The following is a 22839-nucleotide window of genomic DNA, read 5'->3' as shown; positions in this document are numbered from 1 at the left end:
TTATCCAATTTTAACAAACTAGTTCATGTTTTCTTTAAATTTTAATCACATAAAAGCATAAAATATTAAGTTTGATTATAGTCAAACTGGTAAATTAAAATATACCTAATTATTTACAATTAATAAATATAGTTAGGTAATATAGATTTATACAGGCATCGCAAATCTACGTATTAATTAATATTAATTCTAACTAAAATAATATTTACAAAACAAATGAAAACATAAAGCGAAATGGAATAGGCACGTCGTTAGTAATTCACCATAACACATGATAATTCTATTTTTACTAAACATTCCAAATTACCCTTTTATACTAGAAAAATGTTATATATCCAGATTTGTAAGCAGGGGCGGATTTGACAAGTTGTCTACCGCAGGTTTATGAACGACTGACGCATAATCGCTGTACAGAATAAAAAAATGGCTATAGAACTTAATTAGCAAAACTTCTAATTATGCCAATACATGTAATTTTTGCGGGATATGAGCACATGTTGAGTTTGAGTTTTAACCGTAGATATGTAAACTATCTACTCGAACAGCACAAAAAGAATCGATATTATTTTGCCTACAAGAGTTCGCCCCTGTTTACAAGAAGTCAGCTTAACAGTACCGATGTCAGAGGGTTAAGAAACTAAATACAAAAGGAACAATACGAATCTAAGATAATATTAAATGTTTAAATACATACAGCCGAAACATTTTGGCATCAAAATTTGATCGTTTCATATACAACAATAAATATAATTAATATCTATATTCTTTGTTCTTATTATTAGTTTTTTTTTTGTAAAAGTTATAAACAAAAGAACTCACACTGGTGTCTACAATTCTTATTGGATTCATTCAGGACAAGATTTTATAAATTTTCCTAATAGACTGACAGCTCCATTTCTTTCTGGGTTCCTATTACATAATTTCACCACCCCATAGTAATTTCTTCTTCATTCGGCAAAAGAGGCATCGTAAAAATGATTTAAAAATCAAACAATAAGAATTGCAGTCTTAATCCACACGAATCCAACACATTTACATCTTTGGTACAATACCTAGTAAGGGTTGGTGATCAACTAACAAATGGAATTTAAAACTAACCCTATCGTATCGTTTGAACACTCGAGTCGATGGTAACCACAGGGGAAAAATTTACAGGTAACATTTACACTGAGGAACACCAATTAAGCGTCTGATTTGGTTACCTAATGTTAATATTCGAGCCACTTGGTTGGTGGTTGTCGTCAACGCACGGCGACCCCGTTGATGGTGACGACGGCGCTCGGGCCGGTCGGCTCCGGTTCGTACGCGGAGTCCGTGTCGCTCCGGCGGCCGTAAGCGACGTTGTCGGCAATGCGCTCACTGTACGGTGAGTCGTACACGTTGTCGGTCACGTGGTCGTAGATGTGCCGCCCGTTGGAGTCGTGAAGCGTCGCGTAACTCATCACAGCGGCGTTCTGGTCTTCCTTACGTTCAGCGCCTTCGATGTTCTCCGTGTTTTTCACTGGAGTGGCTTTGCGGCTGGAAGAAATCGTTCGGTTAATACTCTTAAACAATCTCAGTATTTTAATTTAAAAACAAAAGCTCTTTAGTAGCTCTTGCCGAAAATAAAATTAGACTTAACGGCAGTCTCATTCGCCCACCTTATACCACTTCCTAAGTGCCAAATGCCGACTGCACAGAAGTAAGATAGATCGATACTTACAGCCTCAAATATATGACTCCAAGCAGCATCAGCAGGAACAGCACGACGCCGCAGCCGACGCCAACACTAAGCGGTAATGTGCCGTTTTCTGCCGCCTCGTTGGTGACCAGTTCACAGCTGGGCTCCTCTCCCGACCATTTGCCGTCATCCATACATTTTCGTAGGAAAGGTCCGACGCGCTGGAACTGCGGTAGGCAGTGGTACTCGATAGAGCTGCCGAAGAGGGTCGAGCTGTTGGAGATGATGACGCGACCGTTCTCGATCGTGCCAGGGGACTTGCAGTCGATAGCTGTGAAAATTAATGAGCAAATAGTTAACTTCAAGTGAATCAGTAGAATATTTTCATAAGTACGAGTCGAAATTCGTTCTTATACGATAAAAGGACATTATTTTTTAAATATTCCTTTTTATTCGTGTTGCAGAGTTGAATTTTACATTGGTTTTTAATTTCTACAAGTTCATCCATTTCGAAATTCGTCGAAAAATATCGCATTTCAAATCAATAACAAGCAAAATTGTACTAAATCGACTTTAAACTCAGCATAAAAACAGACTTATTTACACTTACGTATACAGACAGGTGGGGCCCCGCTCCACGCGCCCCTGGGCAGACAGGTCCTGGTCTGGTTGCCCTGCAGCCCGTAGCCCCGCTCGCAGCGGTAGTGAGCCTCGCCATTGATACTCAGGGTCGAGGTCGCGACCAAGAGACCTACACTACCCTTGATTTGAATCGAAGGGTCCGTGCATGTGATTTCTGTGGGAAAGTGGGTTGGTATGTTTAAATTGAGGATGTATGAGAGATCCGAAGTAAAAGTCTCGAACGCTAAATGTTATGGACCAGTGTCATTCAAAATCAAAATCAGGTTTAATCTCACAAACATAAGTAGACTTATATTATCATTCACCTACACGATCGTCTAAAAAACTGACCGGGTTAATTTAATCAGATTTTAATTCTATTACATATCAGTATTTGACTACAGTACATACAATAAAGATACATACATATATCACAAACGTCACATTTAAATCGAACAACTCGTAGACGTCTGTTCAAGTCCTATATCTATCACTTATTTTATGACGTACCTTTACAGACTGGTGCCTCAGAGCTCCAGGTTCCATTATCTTGGCACAGTCTTCGGGACACGCCGTCCAGCTGCCAATGTTCGTTGCACTCGTACAGAGTCGCTGCACCGTAGTACGTCGCGTTGGTTGCTAGCGTCACCTTGCCGTTTTGTATGGGACCCGGGTTACCGCAGTCAACATCTTCAAAAAAATGCTTAATTAGTATTTGAGCATAAATTTCCATAAATTTTGGGAGAAAATGTAGGTATCTTTAAATAAGGGATAATTTTTTGATGTAATTAATATTCCTTAACGTTTAAAGCATCCAAAAAGATTTTAACTATAACCCAAGGTACTAGAATAGACAATTGAATATTTATTTTTGACGAAATTTAATAATAATTCAAAGGTAATTGAGATGATATTTGATTACACGAAATATAAGGCGATCGGGAAATGTCGTCACAGAAGATATCCAGAACTTCTAACGAGATTTTAGTTAGAACCAAATATATAATAATAATAACCTTGTCCAGAGATCACATCTCTAGCTTTCCTATAACAGGTATCAAACTACCGCAGTAGTCTTGTTTATAGAGCTTTCGAAGTCCATGGTTAAATGGACTCTTCAAAAATTTCACGAGCACAGCCTTCACTGTGTGTGTGTATATATAGACTTAATTACTAGAACCTACTTAAAACTAGAAGATTACATAGTGATTACAGTCTTACAACTAATGCCCCACTCCTGTGTCCGGGACTTTTTATACAGCGCGGTGCGAATCTTGATAGCGACTTCTAGGAAAGTGAAAATCGATCGACGCGTCATCTATCCAACCCTAATTTATTGAGTTTGGATAACGTCATCTCTCATGCGTCGCTAGATATCGCTAGCAGTTCGGTATTAGCAGTGATTAAATAATCTCCTACCCTAACTGTAAACAGGATAAAGAAGCAACCCCTTTCTTTTTATCTAAATTAACAGCGTGTGCAATCATCATCATCATCTCACCCTATAGCTGTCCACTGCAGGACATAGGCCTCTCCATACGTTCTCCAGCGTGACCGATTCATTGCCGCCTGCATCCAACGAGACCCAGCGACTTTCCACTAGTGCAATAAAGAACTAAATTGTGATGGAGGCACGACCTAATAAGCTCTGCAAAAAAGATGCAGCTCAAGCGGAATTTTGAAACACATGTAGGTGCTGGTTTTATTTGATTACTACCTCATCCCCATTTCTTTACGCTTTCGATCGTTTCGTTAAAATTGATTTCAGTTTTTATTTTAATTTAATATTTTTAATTAGAGAAAGTTGTGCGCGCCAAGGACAGCATATTTTGTTGTCTTACAGGGTTCTAACTTGAAAAAAAAAATGTCGTAGGATGTTAAAGACAATCAGACGGTTACGTTTTGTGATCCAGTCATTCCAGCCAGTCACCCATGTATAAGTAAACCTACCGCATCTGAATCATATTATTCTAAATTCCAAACAACAGACAAAGCTAACGTAGTAGTTTGATTTGTAAGAGCTTCCGAAGTCCATGGTTAAATGGACTCTTCAAAAATTTCACGAGCACAGCCTTCACTGTGTGTGGGTGTGTATATATAGACTTAATTACTATAACCTACTTAAAACTAGAAGATTACATAGTGATTACAGTCTTACAACTAATGCCCCACTCCTGTGTCCGGGCCTTTTTATACAGCGCGGTGCGAATCTTGATAGCGACTTCTAGAAAAGTTCAAATCGATCGACACGTCATCTATCCAACCCTAATTTATTGAGTTTGGAATAAGTCGTTAAACATTCTCCGCTAGATGGCGTTGGTGGCCTGGTGAAAGCAACCATGGAATAATCTCTGACGCCACCCCTTAAACAGGATAAAAGCTACTTCGTTTTTTTTGCGTGACGTGAATAACGTGTTTAACAAAAAACTAAGTTGTGATACTGACTCTGCGCTATAAACTTCACAGTACAGATGCATTTTAAACAGAAATTTAAAACACATGTGGTTACTGGTTTATTTTATTTCATAACTATCTGATTTCCGTAATAACACGTCCTTTTCTCAGTCCTCCGAAGTTACTCCGGAAAAATTCACATATCTAAAGAGTACATCTCCAGCTTCCCTATAACAGGTATCAAACTACCGCAGTTGTCTTGTTTATAGAGTTTTCGAAGTCCATGGTTAAATGGACTCTTCAAAAATTTCACGAGCACAGCCTTCACTGTGTGTGGGTGTGTATATATAGACTTAATTACTATAACCTACTTAAAACTAGAAGATTACATAGTGATTACAGTCTTACAACTAATGCCCCACTCCTGTGTCCGGGCCTTTTTATACAGCGCGGTGCGAATCTTGATAGCGACTTCTAGAAAAGTGAAAATCGATCGACGCGTCATCTATCCAACCCCAATTTATTGAGTTTGGATTAAGTCGTTAAACATTGTCCGCGAGATGGCGTTGACGGCCCAGTGAAAGCAGCCACGGAATAATTTCTGAACTAAAAGGGTTAGTTCAGAAATTATTCCATGGCTGCTTGTGCGTGTGACGTCAATAACGTGTTCGACAAAAAACCAAGTTGTGATACTGACTCGGCCCTATAACCTTGACAGTACAGACAAACTTTAAACAGAAATTCAAAACATATGTGGTTACTGGTTTATTTTATTTGATTACTGTCTGATTTCCATAATAGCGCGTCCTTTTCTGCGTTCCCCTAAGCTATACGAGTATATAGCCTGACAATTTCAATTCAATTCCTTATTTCCATGAAATACTAATTATGCTCGGTACTAAGTTACTGAACGTCCTTCAGTGCAGAGAAAGCAAATGCATTTTATTCTAATTGGGCTCCAAGTAGAAATAAATGTCGTAGAATATTATATGGAAGAATAACCCACACTGCATTTTGTGTACTCCATACAAATTATTTCCCTTATGTATTACACGTACGAAACTCTATACTAGCTTTCGAAGTCCATGGTTAAATGGACTCTTCAAAAATTTCACAGGGTTCACTGTGTGTGTTTATGTACAGACTTAATTACTAGAACCTACTTAAAACTAGAAGATTACATAGTGATTACAGTCTTACAACTAATGCCCCACTCCTGTGTCCGGGCCTTTTTATACAGGGCGGCGCGAATCTTGATAGCGACTTCTAGAAAAGTGAAAATTGATTGACGCGTCATCTATGCAACCCTAATTTATTGAGTTTGTATAAGGACTTCACTTTACGCTGCTAGATGGCGCTGGTTTCCCGGTATTAGCAGTGATGAAAGAATCTCTTTCCCTAAGTAGAAACAGGATAAAAAAACAAAACCCTTTCCTTTCATGTTGTCTGAAGAGTTCTAAACGACTATGTTGTGACGATGATGCGACCTTGCAAGCTGGACAAAAAAAAAGTTACTGGTGTTATTTAATAACTATCTAATTGACGCAATAGAACTAGCTTTTCTCCGTTTTCTAAGTTATACATATATACCACCGACAAATGGTACTCCAATCCTTATTTCAAGGAAATGTGCTCTTTACTAAATTACTGAACGTACTTCACTGCAACGAAAGCAATTGTTAAGTATTCCAACGAGATTCCGATAAGAAACAAATGTCGTACAAAATGGAATAACCCTTTCTGCATTTTGTGTGCTCCCTTCAAATTACTTCCCTTTTAATATTACACGTATAAAACTGCGGCAGTAGTCTAGTTTATGTGAGCTTTCAAAGTCCATGGTTAAATGGACTATACAAAAATGACTAGAGCACAGCTTTGACTGTCTCTAAGGACCAAACTACTAGAACCTACTTAAAACTAGAAGATTACATAGTGATTACAGTCTTACAACTAATGCCCCACTCCTGTGTCCGGGCCTTTTTATACAGGGCGGCGCGAATCTTGATAGCGACTTCTAGAAAAGTGAAAATTGATTGACGCGTCATCTATGCAACCCTAATTTATTGAGTTTGTATACCGACTTCACTTTACGCTGCTAGATGGCGCTGGTTTCCCGGTATTAGCAGTGATGAAATAATCTCTTTCCCTAAGTAGAAACAGGATAAAAAAGCAAAACCCTTTCCTCTCATGTTGTCTGAAGAGTTATAAACGACTATGTTGTAACGATGATGCGACCTTGCAAGCCGGACAAAAAAAAAGTTACTGGTGTTATTTAATAACTATCTAATTGACGCAATAGAACTAGCTTTTCTCCGTTTTCTAAGTTATACATATATACCACCGACAAATGGTACTCCAATCCTTATTTCAAGGAAATGTGCTCTTTACTAAATTACTGAACGTACTCCACTGCAAAGAAAGCAATTGTTAAGTATTCCAACGAGATTCCGATAAGAAACAAATGTCGTACAAAATGGAATAACCCTTACTGCATTTTGTGTGCTCCCTTCAAATTACTTCCCTTTTAATATTACACGTATAAAACTGCGGCAGTAGTCTAGTTTATGTGAGCTTTCAAAGTCCATGGTTAAATGAACTATACAAAAATTACTAGAGCACAGCTTTGACTGTCTCTAAGGACCAAACTACTATAACCTACTTAAAACTAGAAGATTACATAGTGATTACAGTCTTACAACTAATGCCCCACTCCTGTGTCCGGGCCTTTTTATACAGCGCGGTGCGAATCTTGATAGCGACTTCTAGAAAAGTTCAAATCGATCGACACGTCATCTATCCAACCCTAATTTATTGAGTTTGGAATAAGTCGTTAAACATTCTCCGCTAGATGGCGTTGGTGGCCTGGTGAAAGCAACCGTGGAATAATCTCTGACGCCACCCCTTAAACAGGATAAAAGCTACTTCGTTTTCTTTTGCGTGACGTGAATAACGTGTTTAACAAAAAACTAAGTTGTGATACTGACTCTGCGCTATAAACTTCACAGTACAGAGGCAATTTAAAACACATGTGGTTACTGGTTTATTTTATTTAATAACTATCTGATTTCCGTAATAACACGTCCTTTTCTCAGTCCCCCGAAGTTACTTCCGAAAAATTCACATATCTAAAGAGTACATCTCCAGCTTCCCTATAACAGGTATCAAACTACCGCAGTAGTCTTGTTTATAGAGCTTTCGAAGTCCATGGTTAAATGGACTCTTCAAAAATTTCACGAGCACAGCCTTCACTGTGTGTGTGTGTATATATAGACTTAATTACTATAACCTACTTAAAACTAGAAGATTACATAGTGATTACAGTCTTACAACTAATGCCCCACTCCTGTGTCCGGGCCTTTTTATACAGCGCGGTGCGAATCTTGATAGCGACTTTTAGAAAAATGGAAATCGATCGACGCGTCATCTATCCAACCCCAATTTATTGAGTTTGGATTAAGTCGTTAAACATTGTCCGCGAGATGGTGTTGGCGGCCTAGTGAAAGCAGCCACGGAATAATTTCTGAACTTAAAGGGTTAGTTCAGAAATTATTCCATGGCTGCTTGTGCGTGTGACGTCAATAACGTGTTCAACAAAAAACTAAGTTGTGATACTGACTCGGCCCTATAACCTTGACAGTACAGACAAACTTTAAACAGAAATTCAAAACATATGTGGTTACTGGTTTATTTTATTTGATAACCGTCTGATTTCCGTAAAAGTACGTCCTTTTCTGCGTTCCCCTAAGCTATACGAGTATATACCCTGACAAATTCAATTCAATTCCTTATTTCCATAAAATACTCATTATGCTCGGTACTAAGTTACTGAACGTCCTTCAGTGCAGAGAAAGCAAATGCATTTTATTCTAATTGGGCTCCAAGTAGAAGTAAATGTCGTAGAATATTATATGGAAGAATAACCCACACTGCATTTTGTGTACTCCATACAAATTATTTCCCTTATGTATTACACGTACGAAACTCTATACTAGCTTTCGAAGTCCATGGTTAAATGGACTCTTCAAAAATTTCACAGGGTTCACTGTGTGTGTTTATGTACAGACTTAATTACTAGAACCTACTTAAAACTAGAAGATTACATAGTGATTACAGTCTTACAACTAATGCCCCACTCCTGTGTCCGGGCCTTTTTATACAGCGCGGTGCGAATCTTGATAGCGACTTCTAGAAAAGTTCAAATCGATCGACACGTCATCTATCCAACTATAATTTATTGAGTTTGGATAACGTCGTCACTCATGCGCCGCTAGATGGCGCTGGCAGCCTGGTAGCAACAGTGATGAAATAATCTCCTACCCTAACTATAAACAGGATAAGAAAGCAAACCCTTTCCTTATATGTACTGTGAATAGCGTGTTCAATAAAGAACTAATTTGTAATGGAGGGACGACCTAATAAGCTCTGCAAAATAGATGCAGCTTAAGCGGAATTTTGAACCACATGTAGGTACTGGTTTTATTTGATTACTACCTGGTCCCGATTTCTTTACACTTTCGATTGTTTCGTTACAATCGATTTCACTTTTTGATTTTAATTAAATATTTTTAATTAGTGAAAAGTCTTCGCGCTAAGGACAGTAAGTTTTGGTTTCTTACAGGATTCTAACAAAAAAAAAATGTCGTAGGATGTTAAAGAAAATCAGACGGTTACGTTATGTGTTCCAGTCATTCCAGCCATGTATAAATAAACTTACCGCATCTGTATCATATTATTCGAAATTTTAAAAAGCAGACAAAGCTACCGTAGTAGTTTGATTTGTAAGAGCTTTCGAAGTCCATGGTTAAATGGACTCTTCAAAAATTTCACAGGGTTCACTGTGTGTGTTTATGTACAGACTTAATTACTAGAACCTACTTAAAACTAGAAGATTACATAGTGATTACAGTCTTACAACTAATGCCCCACTCCTGTGTCCAGGCCTTTTTATACAGCGCGGTGCGAATCTTGATAGCGACTTTTAGAAAAGTGAAAATTGATTGACGCGTCATCTATGCAACCCTAATTTATTGAGTTTGGATAACGTTGACGCTCATATGTCACTAGATGGCTTTGGTGATCCGGAGAAACAGGGATGAAATAATCTTCTATCCTAACTACAAACAAAATAAAAAAGCATCCCCTTTCCTTTTATGCTATGTACAGAGCGTGTGCAATGAACTACAACGTTTTAATGGTGACCCGACCTTGTCAGCTGGTCACAACAAATACAGTTTATAAAAGCACAATTTGCAAACATAATGTAGTAATTGGTATTATTTGATAACTATCTAATCGATGCAACAGCACTTGCTTTTCTTCGTTTCCCCAAAGTAATACTCGTATATACCTCCGACACATTCTATTTAATTCCTTATTTCAAGGAAATATATTATGTAATGTTCGGTACAGTACTGAACTTACTTCACTACAAAGATAGCAATTGTTAAGTATTCCAACGAGATTCTGATAAGAAACAAATGTCGTACAAAATGGAATAACCCTTACTGCGTTTTGTGTGCTCCCTTCAAATAACTTCCCTTTTAATATTACACGTATAAAAACTACGGCAGTAGTCTAGTTTATGTGAGCTTTCAAAGTCCATGGTTAAATGGACTATACAAAAATTACTAGAGCACAGCTTTGACTGTCTCTAAGGACCAAACTACTATAACCTACTTAAAACTAGAAGATTACATAGTGATTACAGTCTTACAACTAATGCCCCACTCCTGTGTCCGGGCCTTTTTATACAGCGCGGTGCGAATCTTGATAGCGACTTCTAGAAAAATGGAAATCGATCGACGCGTCATCTGTGTAACCCTAATTTATTGAGTTTGGATAACGTCGTCATTCATGCGCCGCTAGATGGCGCTGGCGGCCCGGTATTAGCAGTGATGAAATAATCTCCTACCCTAACTATAAACAGGATAAAAAAGCAACCCCTTCCCTTTTTTGTAAATTAAGAGCGTGTGCAAGCGTGAGTCACTCGTGCTAATCTATAACCGCATAAGTGATTCGATCACTGGTTAAGCTATGCTTGACGCGGTTGGTCCGTAGATAGTAAAGCACGTCAAATTGTGGGTCCCGGCTGTTATTCCTACATCTTTGACAGTCCTTTCAGGTAGTCAGAAGCTTGAAAAGTCTGACAACCAGTCTAACCAAAGGGTATCGTTTTGCCCAGGTTACTGGGTTGAGGAGATCAGATAGGCAGCCGCTCCTTGTAAAACACTAGTACTAAGCTGAAACCGGTTGTCCTGGTAGCCGACCCCAACATAGTTGGGAAAAGGCTAGGCCGATGATGATGAACAGCGTGTGCAATAAAGAACTAAATTGTGATGGAGGCACGACCTAATAAGCTCTGCAAAAATGATGCAGCTTAAGCGGAATTTTGAAACTCATGTAGGTACTGGTTTAATTGAATACCACCTCATACCCATTTCTTTACGCTTTCGATCGTTTCGTTAAAATTGATTTCAGTTTTTATTTTAATTAAATATTTTTAAGTAGAGAAAGTTGTTCGCGCCAAGGACAGCATGTTTTGTTTTCCAACAGGATTCTAACTTGAAAGAAAAATGTCGTAGGATGTTAAAGAAAATCAGAAGTTACGTTTTGTGATCCAGTCATCCTAGCCAGTCACCCATGTATAAATAAACCAACCGCATCTGAATCATATTATTCTAAATTCCAAAAAGCAGACAAAGCTAACGTAGTAGTTTGATTTGTAAGAGCTTTCGAAGTCCATGGTTAAATGGACTCTTCAAAAATTTCACGAGCACAGCCTTCACTGTGTGTGTGTATATATAGACTTAATTACTATAACCTACTTAAAACTAGAAGATTACATAGTGATTACAGTCTTACAACTAATGCCCCAGTCCTGTGCCCGGCCCTTTTTATACAGCGCGGTGCGAATTTTGACAGCGACTTTTAGAAAAGTGAAAATCGATCGACGCGTCATCTATCCAACCCTAATTTATTGGGTTTGGTTAACGTTGTTCTTCATGCGCCGCTAGATGGCGCTAGCGGTCCGGTAGAAGCCGAGAGTGCATAAGTGTAGTATTGTGTCTTTGAACAATAATTTACAGGATGTGGATGGATGTGAAAGTAGGATTATCCTTGACCAGATTATTATAAAAGTCTTGTCCTAACAAAATATTATTTCGGGTAATTTCTCTAATCGATGTATTACTAGCACCTAGCACCATATTAGTGATAGCCCATTTTAAACTCCCGACACAGAAACAGGTTTAACCACTTTTTAAAAGTGTCTAACCGTGCCATCATAGCATTTATACGGGTGCACCTATTGGATGCAACTTATTTGTTTTGAGATAAGATTTTGCAGTAATGGTTCTTAAACATGTACTCAAAAAGTCAGTCCAGGCATTTCAAGATCATGAGCTCTACTCTAAGAAGGGTGGTATTGTATTCGTTTAACTACATTGTGTGTCTATATCAGTCTGTCTGTGGCACTGCATCATTCAGAAACAACTTCAGTGATTGATATCATTAAGGTTTCAGATAAAGTCTTCTATAAGACATTTAACTACATTAGTAGTCTAACAAGTGCTTTCGAAGTCCATGGTTAAATGGACTCTTCAAAAATTTCACGAGCACAGCCTTCACTGTGTGTGGGTGTGTATATATAGACTTAATTACTATAACCTACTTAAAACTAGAAGATTACATAGTGATTACAGTCTTACAACTAATGCCCCACTCCTGTGTCCGGGCCTTTTTATACAGGGCGGCGCGAATCTTGATAGCGACTTCTAGAAAAGTGAAAATTGATTGACGCGTCATCTATGCAACCCTAATTTATTGAGTTTGTATACCGACTTCACTTTACGCTGCTAGATGGCGCTGGTTTCCCGGTATTAGCAGTGATGAAATAATCTCTTTCCCTAAGAAGAAACAGAATAAAAAAGCAAAACCCTTTCCTTTCATGTTGTCTGAAGAGTTATAAGCGACTATGTTGTACCGATGATGCGACCTTGCAAGCTGGACAAAAAAAAAGTTACTGGTGTTATTTAATAACTATCTAATTGACGCAATAGAACTAGCTTTTCTCCGTTTTCTAAGTTATACATATATACCACCGACAAATGGTACTCCAATCCTTATTTCAAGGAAATGTGCTCTTTACTAAATTACTGAACGTACTTCACAGCAAAGAAAGCAGTTGTTAAGTATTCCAACGAGATTCCGATAAGAAACAAATGTCGTACAAAATGGAATAACCCTTTCTGCATTTTGCGTGCTCACTTCAAATTGCTTCCCTTTTAATATTACACGTATAAAAACTACGGCAGTAGTATAGTTTATGTGATCTTTCAAAGTCCATGGTTAAATGGACTATACAAAAATTTCACAAGCACAGCTTTGACTGTCTCTAAGGACCAAACTATTATAACCTACTTAAAACTAGAAGATTACATAGTGATTACAGTCTTACAACTAATGCCCCACTCCTGTGTCCGGGCCTTTTTATACAGCGCAGTGCGAATCTTGATAGCGACTTCTAGAAAAGTTTAAATCGATCGACACGTCATCTATCCAACCCTAATTTATTGGGTTTGATTAACGTTGTTCTTCATGCGCCGCTAGATGGCGCTAGCGGTCCGGTAGAAGCTGAGAGTGCATAAGTGTAGTATTGTGTCTTTGAACACTAATTTACAGGATGTGGATGGATGTGAAAGTAGGATTGTCCTTGACCAGATTATTATGAAAGTCTTGTCCTAAAAAAATATTATTTCGGGTAATTTCTCTAATCGATGTATTACTAGCACCTAGCACCATTTTAGTGATGGTCCATTTTAAACTCCCGACACAGAAACAGGTTTAACCACTTTTTAAAAGAGTCTAACCGTGCCAGCATAGCATTTATACGGGTGCACCTTTTTGGATGCAACTTATTTGTTTTGAGATAAGATTTTGCAGTAATGGTTCTTAAACATGTACTCAAAAAGTCAGTCCAGACATTTCAAGATCATGAGCACTACTCTAAGAAGGGTGGTATTGTATTCGTTTAACTACATTGTGTGTCTATATCAGTCTGTCTGTGGCACTGCATCATTCAGAAACAACTTCAGTGATTGATATCATTAAGGTTTCAGATAAAGTCTTCTATAAGACATTTAACTACATTAGTAGCCTAACAAGTGCTTTCGAAGTCCATGGTTAAATGGACTCTTCAAAAATTTCACGAGCACAGCCTTCACTGTGTGTGGGTGTGTATATATAGACTTAATTACTATAACCTACTTAAAACTAGAAGATTACATAGTGATTACAGTCTTACAACTAATGCCCCACTCCTGTGTCCGGGCCTTTTTATACAGCGCGGTGCGAATCTTGATAGCGACTTCTAGAAAAGTTCAAATCGATCGACACGTCATCTATCCAACCCTAATTTATTGAGTTTGGAATAAGTCGTTAAACATTCTCCGCTAGATGGCGTTGGTGGCCTGGTGAAAGCAACCATGGAATAATCTCTGACGCCACCCCTTAAACAGAATAAAAGCTACTTCGTTTTTTTTGCGTGACGTGAATAACGTGTTTAACAAAAAACTAAGTTGTGATACTGACTCTGCGCTATAAACTTCACAGTACAGATGCATTTTAAACAGAAATTTAAAACACATGTGGTTACTGGTTTATTTTATTTAATAACTATCTGATTTCCGTAATAACACGTCCTTTTATCAGTCCCCCGAAGTTACTTCCGAAAAATTCACATATCCAAAGAGTACATCTCCAGCTTCCCTATAACAGGTATCAAACTACCGCAGTAGTCTTGTTTATAGAGCTTTCGAAGTCCATGGTTAAATGGACTCTTCAAAAATTTCACAGGGTTCACTGTGTGTGTTTATGTACAGACTTAATTACTAGAACCTACTTAAAACTAGAAGATTACATAGTGATTACAGTCTTACAACTAATGCCCCACTCCAGTCACCGGGCCTTTTTATACAGCGCGGTGCGAATCTTGACAGCGACTTTTAGAAAAATGGAAATCGATCGACACGTCATCTATCCAACCCCAATTTATTGAGTTTGGATAAACTCGTTAAACATTGTCCGCGAGATGGCATTGGCGGCCTAGTGAAAGCAGCCACGGAATAATTTCTGAACTTAAAGGGTTAGTTCAGAAATTATTCCATGGCTGCTTGTGCGTGTGACGTCAATAACGTGTTCAACAAAAAACTAAGTTGTGATACTGACTTGACCCTATAACCTTGACAGTACAGACAAACTTTAAACAGAAATTTAAAACATATGTGGTTATTGGTTTATTTTATTTGATAACTGTCTGATTTCCGTAATAGCGCGTCCTTTTCTGCGTTCCCCTAAGCTATACGAGTATATACCCTGACAATTTCAATTCAATTCCTTATTTCCATAAAATACTAATTATACGTCCTTCAGTGCAGAGAAAGCAAATGCATTCTATTCTAATTGGGCTCCAAGTAGAAATAAATGTCGTAGAATATTATATGGAAGAATAACCCACACTGCATTTTGTGTACTCCATGCAAATTATTTATCTTATGTATTACACGTACGAAACTCTATACTAGCTTTCGAAGTCCATGGTTAAATGGACTCTTCAAAAATTTCACAGGGTTCACTGTGTGTGTTTATGTTCAGACTTAATTACTAGAATCTACTTAAAACTAGAAGATTACATAGTGATTACAGTCTTACAACTAATGCCCCACTCCTGTGTCCGGGCCTTTTTATACAGCGCGGTGCGAATCTTGATAGCGACTTCTAGAAAAGTGAAAATCGATCGACGCGTCATCTATCCAACCCTAATTTATTGGGTTCGGTTAACGTTGTTCTTCATGCGCCGCTAGATGGCGCTAGCGGTCCGGTAGAAGCTGAGAGTGCATCAGTGTAGTATTGTGTCTTTGAACAATAATTTACAGGATGTGGATGGATGTGAAAGTAGGATTGTCCTTGACCAGATTATTATGAAAGTCTTGTCCTAACAAAATATTATTTCGGGTAATTTCTCTAATCGATGTATTACTAGCACCTAGCACCATTTTAGTGATGGTCCATTTTAAACTCCCGACACAGAAACAGGTTTAACCACTTTTTAAAAGAGTCTAACCGTGCCAGCATAGCATTTATACGGGTGCACCTTTTTGGATGCAACTTATTTGTTTTGAGATAAGATTTTGCAGTAATGGTTCTTAAACATGTACTCAAAAAGTCAGTCCAGGCATTTCAAGATCATGAGCTCTACTCTAAGAAGGGTGGTATTCGTTTAACTGCGTTGTGTGTCTATATCAGTCTGTCTGTGGCACTGCATCATTCAGAAACAACTTCAGTGATTGATATCATTAAGGTTTCAGATAAAGTATTCTATAAGACATTTAACTACATTAGTAGTCTAACAAGTGCTTTCGAAGTCCATGGTTAAATGGACTCTTCAAAAATTTCACGAGCACAGCCTTCACTGTGTGTGTGTGTGTATATAGACTTAATTACTAGAACCTACTTAAAACTAGAAGATTACATAGTGATTACAGTCTTACAACTAATGCCCCACTCCTGTGTCCGGGCCTTTTTATACAGCGCGGTGCGAATCTTGATAGCGACTTTTAGAAAAGTTCAAATCGATCGACGCGTCATCTATCCACCCCTTAATTATTGAGTTTGTATAAGGACTTCACTTTACGCTGCTAGATGGCGCTGGTTTTCCGGTATTAGCAGTGATGAAATAATCTCTTTCCCTAAGTAGACACAGGATAAAAAAACAAAACCCTTTCCTTTCATGTTGTCTGAAGAGTTATAAACGACTATGTTGTAACGATGATGCGACCTTGCAAGCCGGACAAAAAAAAGTTACGGGTGTTATTTAATAACTATCTAATTGACGCAATAGAACTAGCTTTTCTAAGTTATACATATATACCACCGACAAATGGTACTCCAATCCTTATTTCAAGGAAATGTGCTCTTTACTAAATTACTGAACGTACTTCACTGCAAAGAAAGCAATTGTTAAGTATTCCAACGAGATTCCGATAAGAAACAAATGTCGTACAAAATGGAATAACCCTTACTGCATTTTGTGTGCTCCCTTCAAATTACTTCCCTTTTAATATTACACGTATAAAACTACGGCAGTAGTCTAGTTTATGTGAGCTTTCAAAGTCCATGATTAAATGGACTATACAAAAATTACTAGAGCACAGCTTTGACTGTCTCTAAGGACCAAACTACTATAACCTACTTAAAACTAGAAGATTACATAGTGATTACAGTCTTACAACTAATGCCCCACTCCTGTGCCCGGGCCTTTTTATACAGCGCGGTGCGAATCTTGATAGCGACTTTTAGGAAAATGGAAATCGATCGGCACGTCATCTATCCAACCCCAATTTATTGAGTTTGGATTAAGTCGTTAAACATTGTCCGCGAGATGGCGTTGGCGGCCTAGTGAAAGCAGCCACGGAATAATTTCTGAACTTAAAGGGTTAGTTCAGAAATTATTCCATGACTGCTTGTGCGTGTGACGTCAATAACGTGTTCAACAAAAAACTAAGTTGTGATACTGACTCGGCCCTATAACCTTGACAGTACAGACAAACTTTAAACAGAAATTCAAAACATATGTGGTTACTGGTTTATTTTATTTGATAACTGTCTGATTTCCGTAATAGCGCGTCCTTTTCTGCGTTCCCCTAAGCTATACGAGTATATACCCTGACAATTTCAATTCAATTCCTTATTTCCATAAAATACTAATTATGCTCGGTACTAAGTTACTGAACGTCCTTCAGTGCAGAGAAAGCAAATGCATTTTATTCTAATTGGGCTCCAAGTAGAAATAAATGTCGTAGAATGTTATATGGAAGAATAACCCACACTGCATTTTGTGTACTCCATACAAATTATTTCCCTTATGTATTACACGTACGAAACTCTATACTAGCTTTGGAAGTCCATGGTTAAATGGACTCTTCAAAAATTTCACAGGGTTCACTGTGTGTTTATGTACAGACTTAATTACTAGAACCTACTTAAAACTAGAAGATTACATAGTGATTACAGTCTTACAACTAATGCCCCACTCCTGTGACCGGGCCTTTTTATACAGCGCGGTGCGAATCTTGATAGCGACTTTTAGAAAAGTGAAAATTGATTGACGCGTCATCTATGCAACCCTAATTTATTGAGTTTGGATAACGTTGACGCTCATATGTCACTAGATGGCTTTGGTGATCCGGAGAAACAGGGATGAAATAATCTTCTATCCTAACTACAAACAAAATAAAAAAGCATCCCCTTTCCTTTTATGTTATGTACAGAGCGTGTGCAATGAACTACAACGTTTTAATGGTGCCCCGACCTTGTCAGCTGGTCACAACAAATACAGTTTATAAAAGCACAATTTGCAAACATAATGTAGTAATTGGTATTATTTGATAACTATCTAATCGATGCCACAGCACTAGCTTTTCTTCGTTTCCCCAAAGTAATACTCGTATATACCTCCGACACATTCTATTTAATTCCTTATTTCAAGGAAATATAATGCTCGATACAGTACTGAACTTACTTCACTACAAAGATAGCAATTGTTAAGTATTCCAACGAGATTCTGATAAGAAACAAATGTCGTACAAAATGGAATAACCCTTACTGCGTTTTGTGTGCTCCCTTCAAATAACTTCCCTTTTAATATTACACTTATAAAACTTTGGAAGTAGTCTAGTTTATGTGAGCTTTCAAAGTCCACGATTAAATGATCTATACAAAAACTACCTGAGCACAGCTTTGACTGTCTCTAAGGACCAAACTACTATAACCTACTTAAAACTAGAAGATTACATAGTGATTACAGTCTTACAACTAATGCCCCAGTCCTGTGCCCGGCCCTTTTTATACAGCGCGGTGCGAATTTTGACAGCGACTTTTAGAAAAGTTGAAATCGATCGACGCGTCATCTATGTAACAAGAATTTATTGAGTTTGGATAACGTCGTCACTCATGCGCCGCTAGATGGCGCTGGCAGCCTGGTAGCAACAGTGATGAAATAATCTCCTACCCTAACTATAAACAGGATAAGAAAGCAAACCCTTTCCTTTTATGTACTGTGAATAGCGTGTGCAATAAAGAACTAAATTGTGACGGAGGTACGACCTAATAAGCTCTGCAAAATAGATGCAGCTCAAGCGGAATTTCGAAATACATGTAGGTACTGGTTTTATTTGATTACTACCTCATCCCCATTTCTGTACACTTTCGGTTGTTTCGTTACAAACGATTTCACTTTTTGATTTTAATTAAATATTTTTAATTAGTGAAAGTTCTTCGCGCCAAGGACAGCATGTTTTGTTTTCCTACAGGATTCTAACTTGAAAGAAAAATGTCGTAGGATGTTAAAGAAAATCAGAAGTTACGTTTTGTGATCCAGTCATCCTAGCCAGTCACCCATGTATAAATAAACCTACCGCATCTGTATCATATTTTTCGAAATTCTAAAAAGCAGACAAAGCTACCGTAGTAGTTTGATTTGTAAGAGCTTTCGAAGTCCATGGTTAAATGGACTCTTCAAAAATTTCACGAGCACAGCCTTCACTGTGTGTGTGTGTGTATATAGACTTAATTACTATAACCTACTTAAAACTAGAAGATTACATAGTGATTACAGTCTTACAACTAATGCCCCACTCCTGTGTCCGGGCCTTTTTATACAGCGCGGTGCGAATCTTGATAGCGACTTGTAGAAAAATGGAAATCGATCGACACGTCATCTACCCAACCCCAATTTATTGAGTTTGGATAAACTCGTCAAACATTGTCCGCGAGATGGCATTGGCGGCCTAGTGAAAGCAGCCACGGAATAATTTCTGAACTTAAAGGGTTAGTTCAGAAATTATTCCATGGCTGCTTGTGCGTGTGACGTCAATAACGTGTTCAACAAAAAACTAAGTTGTGATACTGACTTGACCCTATAACCTTGACAGTACAGACAAACTTTAAACAGAAATTTAAAACATATGTGGTTATTGGTTTATTTTATTTGATAACTGTCTGATTTTCGTCATAACACGTCCTTTTTTCCGTTGCCCTAAGTATCCGCCGTAAAATTTAATTAAATTGCTTACTTCCGGCAAATATTATGCTGCAAACAAGCAAATGCTTTTATTCTAATTTGACTTCTATTAGAAATAAATGTCGTTGGATATCCCACACTGCTTATTTTATATCATCCAATCATTAAAAACTGCTTCGTGTGATTCAAATTATTTATTATGAGATTATTAATTCGCTCCTATCGCCGAGCTGCAAGTTATCTAGCGGTGTCTGAGCGCCAACTTAATCTAAACTCAATAAATTAGGGTTGGACAGATGACGCGTCGATCGATTTTAACTTTCCTAGAAGTCGCTATCAAGATTCGTACCGCGCTGTATAAAAAGGCCCGGACACAGGAGTGGGGCATTAGTTGTAAGACTGTAATCACTATGTAATCTTCTAGTTTTAAGTAGGTTATAATAGTTTGGTCCTTAGAGACAGTCAAAGCTGGGCTCTAGTAATTTTTGTAAAGTCCATTTAACCATGGACTTCGAAAGCTCTTATAATAACTGCAGTAGTATATGCAGCATTTTTTTTATAAATTACCAGTTTATAAGCAGCGTGTGCTATGTTAAGTAATATTACACGACATATCATTCGTATTAGAATCTCGTAAGAAAAGAGATTCACCTTCTGTCTACTGAACCATTCTTACTATTTCGGTATTGAGCCAAAATATGAACTCAAAATAATGAATACAATTTAATTTAAATTGAGGTATCTATGAGTTACGGAAACAGGAATGAGGGTGATACTCCTAGATCAGATAGTTTTCAAATAAAACCAGTACTCTTAAAATCCTGCTCTAAACTGTACATTTTTTGTTCATTTCTTATTTTTTTTTGTTGCTTCTTTCAAATCAATTTTAATGGCAATCACGGGACATGAAAGAGTAAGAGAATAAGTGGCTTATTAATCCTCTTTATTGGTAGAAGTATGATATTACTCCACCACTGGGTTCACTGAGCTGCCGGTGCCATCTAGCGGGGAATAATCTAAAACTTAATACTAACTCAAAAAATTGGGGTTGGATAGGTGACGCGTCGATCGATTTTAACTTTTCTAGAAGTCGCTATCAAGATTCGCACCGCGCTGTATAAAAAGGCCCGGACACAGGAGTGGGGCATTAGTTGTAAGACTGTAATCACTATGTAATCTTCTAGTTTTAAGTAGGTTATAGTAGTTTGGTCCTTAGAGACAGTCAAAGCTGTGCTCGTGAAATTTTTGTATAGTCCATTTAACCATGGACTTCGAAAGCTCTTATTAATAAGACTATTATATTGCGGTAGCTTTATGTATGTTACAGGTGATTTATAATTTATTTCTCCTCTATTTTTTTGTTGATTAATTTCCCTTAAAGTCCATTCAAACCGATAGTTGCTACACTTTCTGGCTATATGGCTGTTGATCTTTTTGGTAGATCTGAACACTAAGAATTATAAAATTAATTTCTTTTACAAACAACAGCAAACCGACTTAAAAAGGAAATCGTTTAAAAATACCAGCTTTTTTACGCTTTAAGTAATGTTTAAGTAGGAAATACACCGTTAGATGGCGCTGGCGGTCGTGCGAAACCTTTCATAAACTTTGCTGCAAATATGATTTAAACCGACTTAAATTTGATTTCAATTCGAATAATCTCAAAACCAGTTTACTGTTTTTTTTTTTCTTTAATTCTCAACTCTTACTAGACAAACGACTTCATTTTTTAAATTACTATTATTTAAAAGTTTCGTCTATTGTCTTATAAAGGTTATTAAGATTTATTCAATTAATAATCATTTTCTAGTGTTTACTACATGATCCTTGTTCTCTTTATTCCTTCACTGTATTCCAGACTAACAGACTTTATTGACATCCGGCGCAGTAAAGCGACTCGGTTTCATTTTACACTGTTCATTAATGTCCCTACCTATATACAGGGTGAAGTCAGCTCTCTACGAGCACCACACAGGATATCGACAACGGCTAATGAAGTTAACAGGTCATTTTTTCATGTGGGTTGAACAGCGAACGCAGTAACAATTTGGCGGGTGAACAAATTATTTTCACGTGATTTTATTTCATAAATAGGTAAGTTTTTGGAAATCTATCAAAATCGAATTCAGCTCAATTTTGTTCTCGTTCAGCCTACATCGTTTCAAAACTGTTATTCCTCTTTATCGCATACACGAATCACACTCAATCGCATCACGGTTACAACTGTTACACAGACTGCTCTCGCCAAAAAAAAAACAAAATTTAAAAGCACACTTACATTGACATCTTGGAGTGACTCCGCTCCATTGTCCATTATCCTCGCAAGTGGACAGGCTCTCCCCCACCACCTTGTATCCTCGCTCGCAGCGGTACTTCACCAGCGCACCAATACGGTAGCTGTTCCCAATCGTGGTGCTTACTGAAGTCCTGATGAGAGTTCGGCCGTGGTTGCGGTCGTTACCAGTTACGGAGACTATACTGTTTTCAGGTACCACCGGATCTGAGCAGCGGATTTCTAAGGGCAAGGAGGCTTTATGTAATTTGGAGCTGTGTATTGAAATTTAAATATAATACGCTAAGTTGTATTAAAAAAGAAGTCATGAACACAGAGTACGAAGAAATAAATCGAGAATAATTATGTTCAGTTGAAGCAAAGTTCTTAGTTTGCAAAAATTGAGAAAAATCTTGTATTCTGTATGTATTTTCAGTAAAGTGTACGACAAACTATACTTTGCTCAAAATGTGGTCTTTAAGTTTTGAATTAATTGTATCTTTAATCTAGGCTCCTTACCTTCGCATCTCGGAGAAGATTCGCTCCATTGAAATTCTTCTGTACAGATTCTTCTAACTGGTCCAACCAGCCTGAAGTTTGTAGTGCAAGAGTATTGGATCACACTTCCCAAATGTGTTGTTCCATTTAACAGTTCGGCAGAACCGTACGGCAGAGACGGAAGCTTGCCGCAGTCGACATCTAAAAATGCATTAAAAATTCGAGATAACCAACGGACGAAGCAAACAAACCAATTTACGAGTTTTCCTGAAACTGACTCTGACGGAAAGTTTTACTTTGATGAAAGCGATTTAAAGT

At 37.8% G+C, this 22839-nt stretch overlaps 1 protein-coding gene across 1 annotated transcript in view; it reads right to left on the bottom strand.

Annotated features, from left to right (window-relative positions):
* Window positions 1-97: 97 nt before the first annotated feature.
* Window positions 98-22839, bottom strand: part of LOC113508525 (CUB and sushi domain-containing protein 2) — a 150564-nt gene continuing 127822 nt past the window's right edge. Inside the window, exons 13-18 of the mRNA XM_026891624.1 lie at window positions 22543-22722; window positions 22030-22266; window positions 2792-2971; window positions 2271-2456; window positions 1703-1991; window positions 98-1518 (exon numbers count right to left, since the gene is read on the bottom strand). Of these exons, the coding sequence (XP_026747425.1) occupies window positions 1242-1518; window positions 1703-1991; window positions 2271-2456; window positions 2792-2971; window positions 22030-22266; window positions 22543-22722 (1349 nt within the window). The 3' untranslated portion in view covers window positions 98-1241. The remainder of the gene's footprint in view (window positions 1519-1702; window positions 1992-2270; window positions 2457-2791; window positions 2972-22029; window positions 22267-22542; window positions 22723-22839) is intronic.

Source organism: Trichoplusia ni, chromosome 1 (assembly GCF_003590095.1).
Source record: "Trichoplusia ni isolate ovarian cell line Hi5 chromosome 1, tn1, whole genome shotgun sequence".
Taxonomy (NCBI): domain Eukaryota; kingdom Metazoa; phylum Arthropoda; class Insecta; order Lepidoptera; family Noctuidae; genus Trichoplusia; species Trichoplusia ni.
This window is presented reverse-complemented; position numbering and strand designations above follow the sequence as displayed.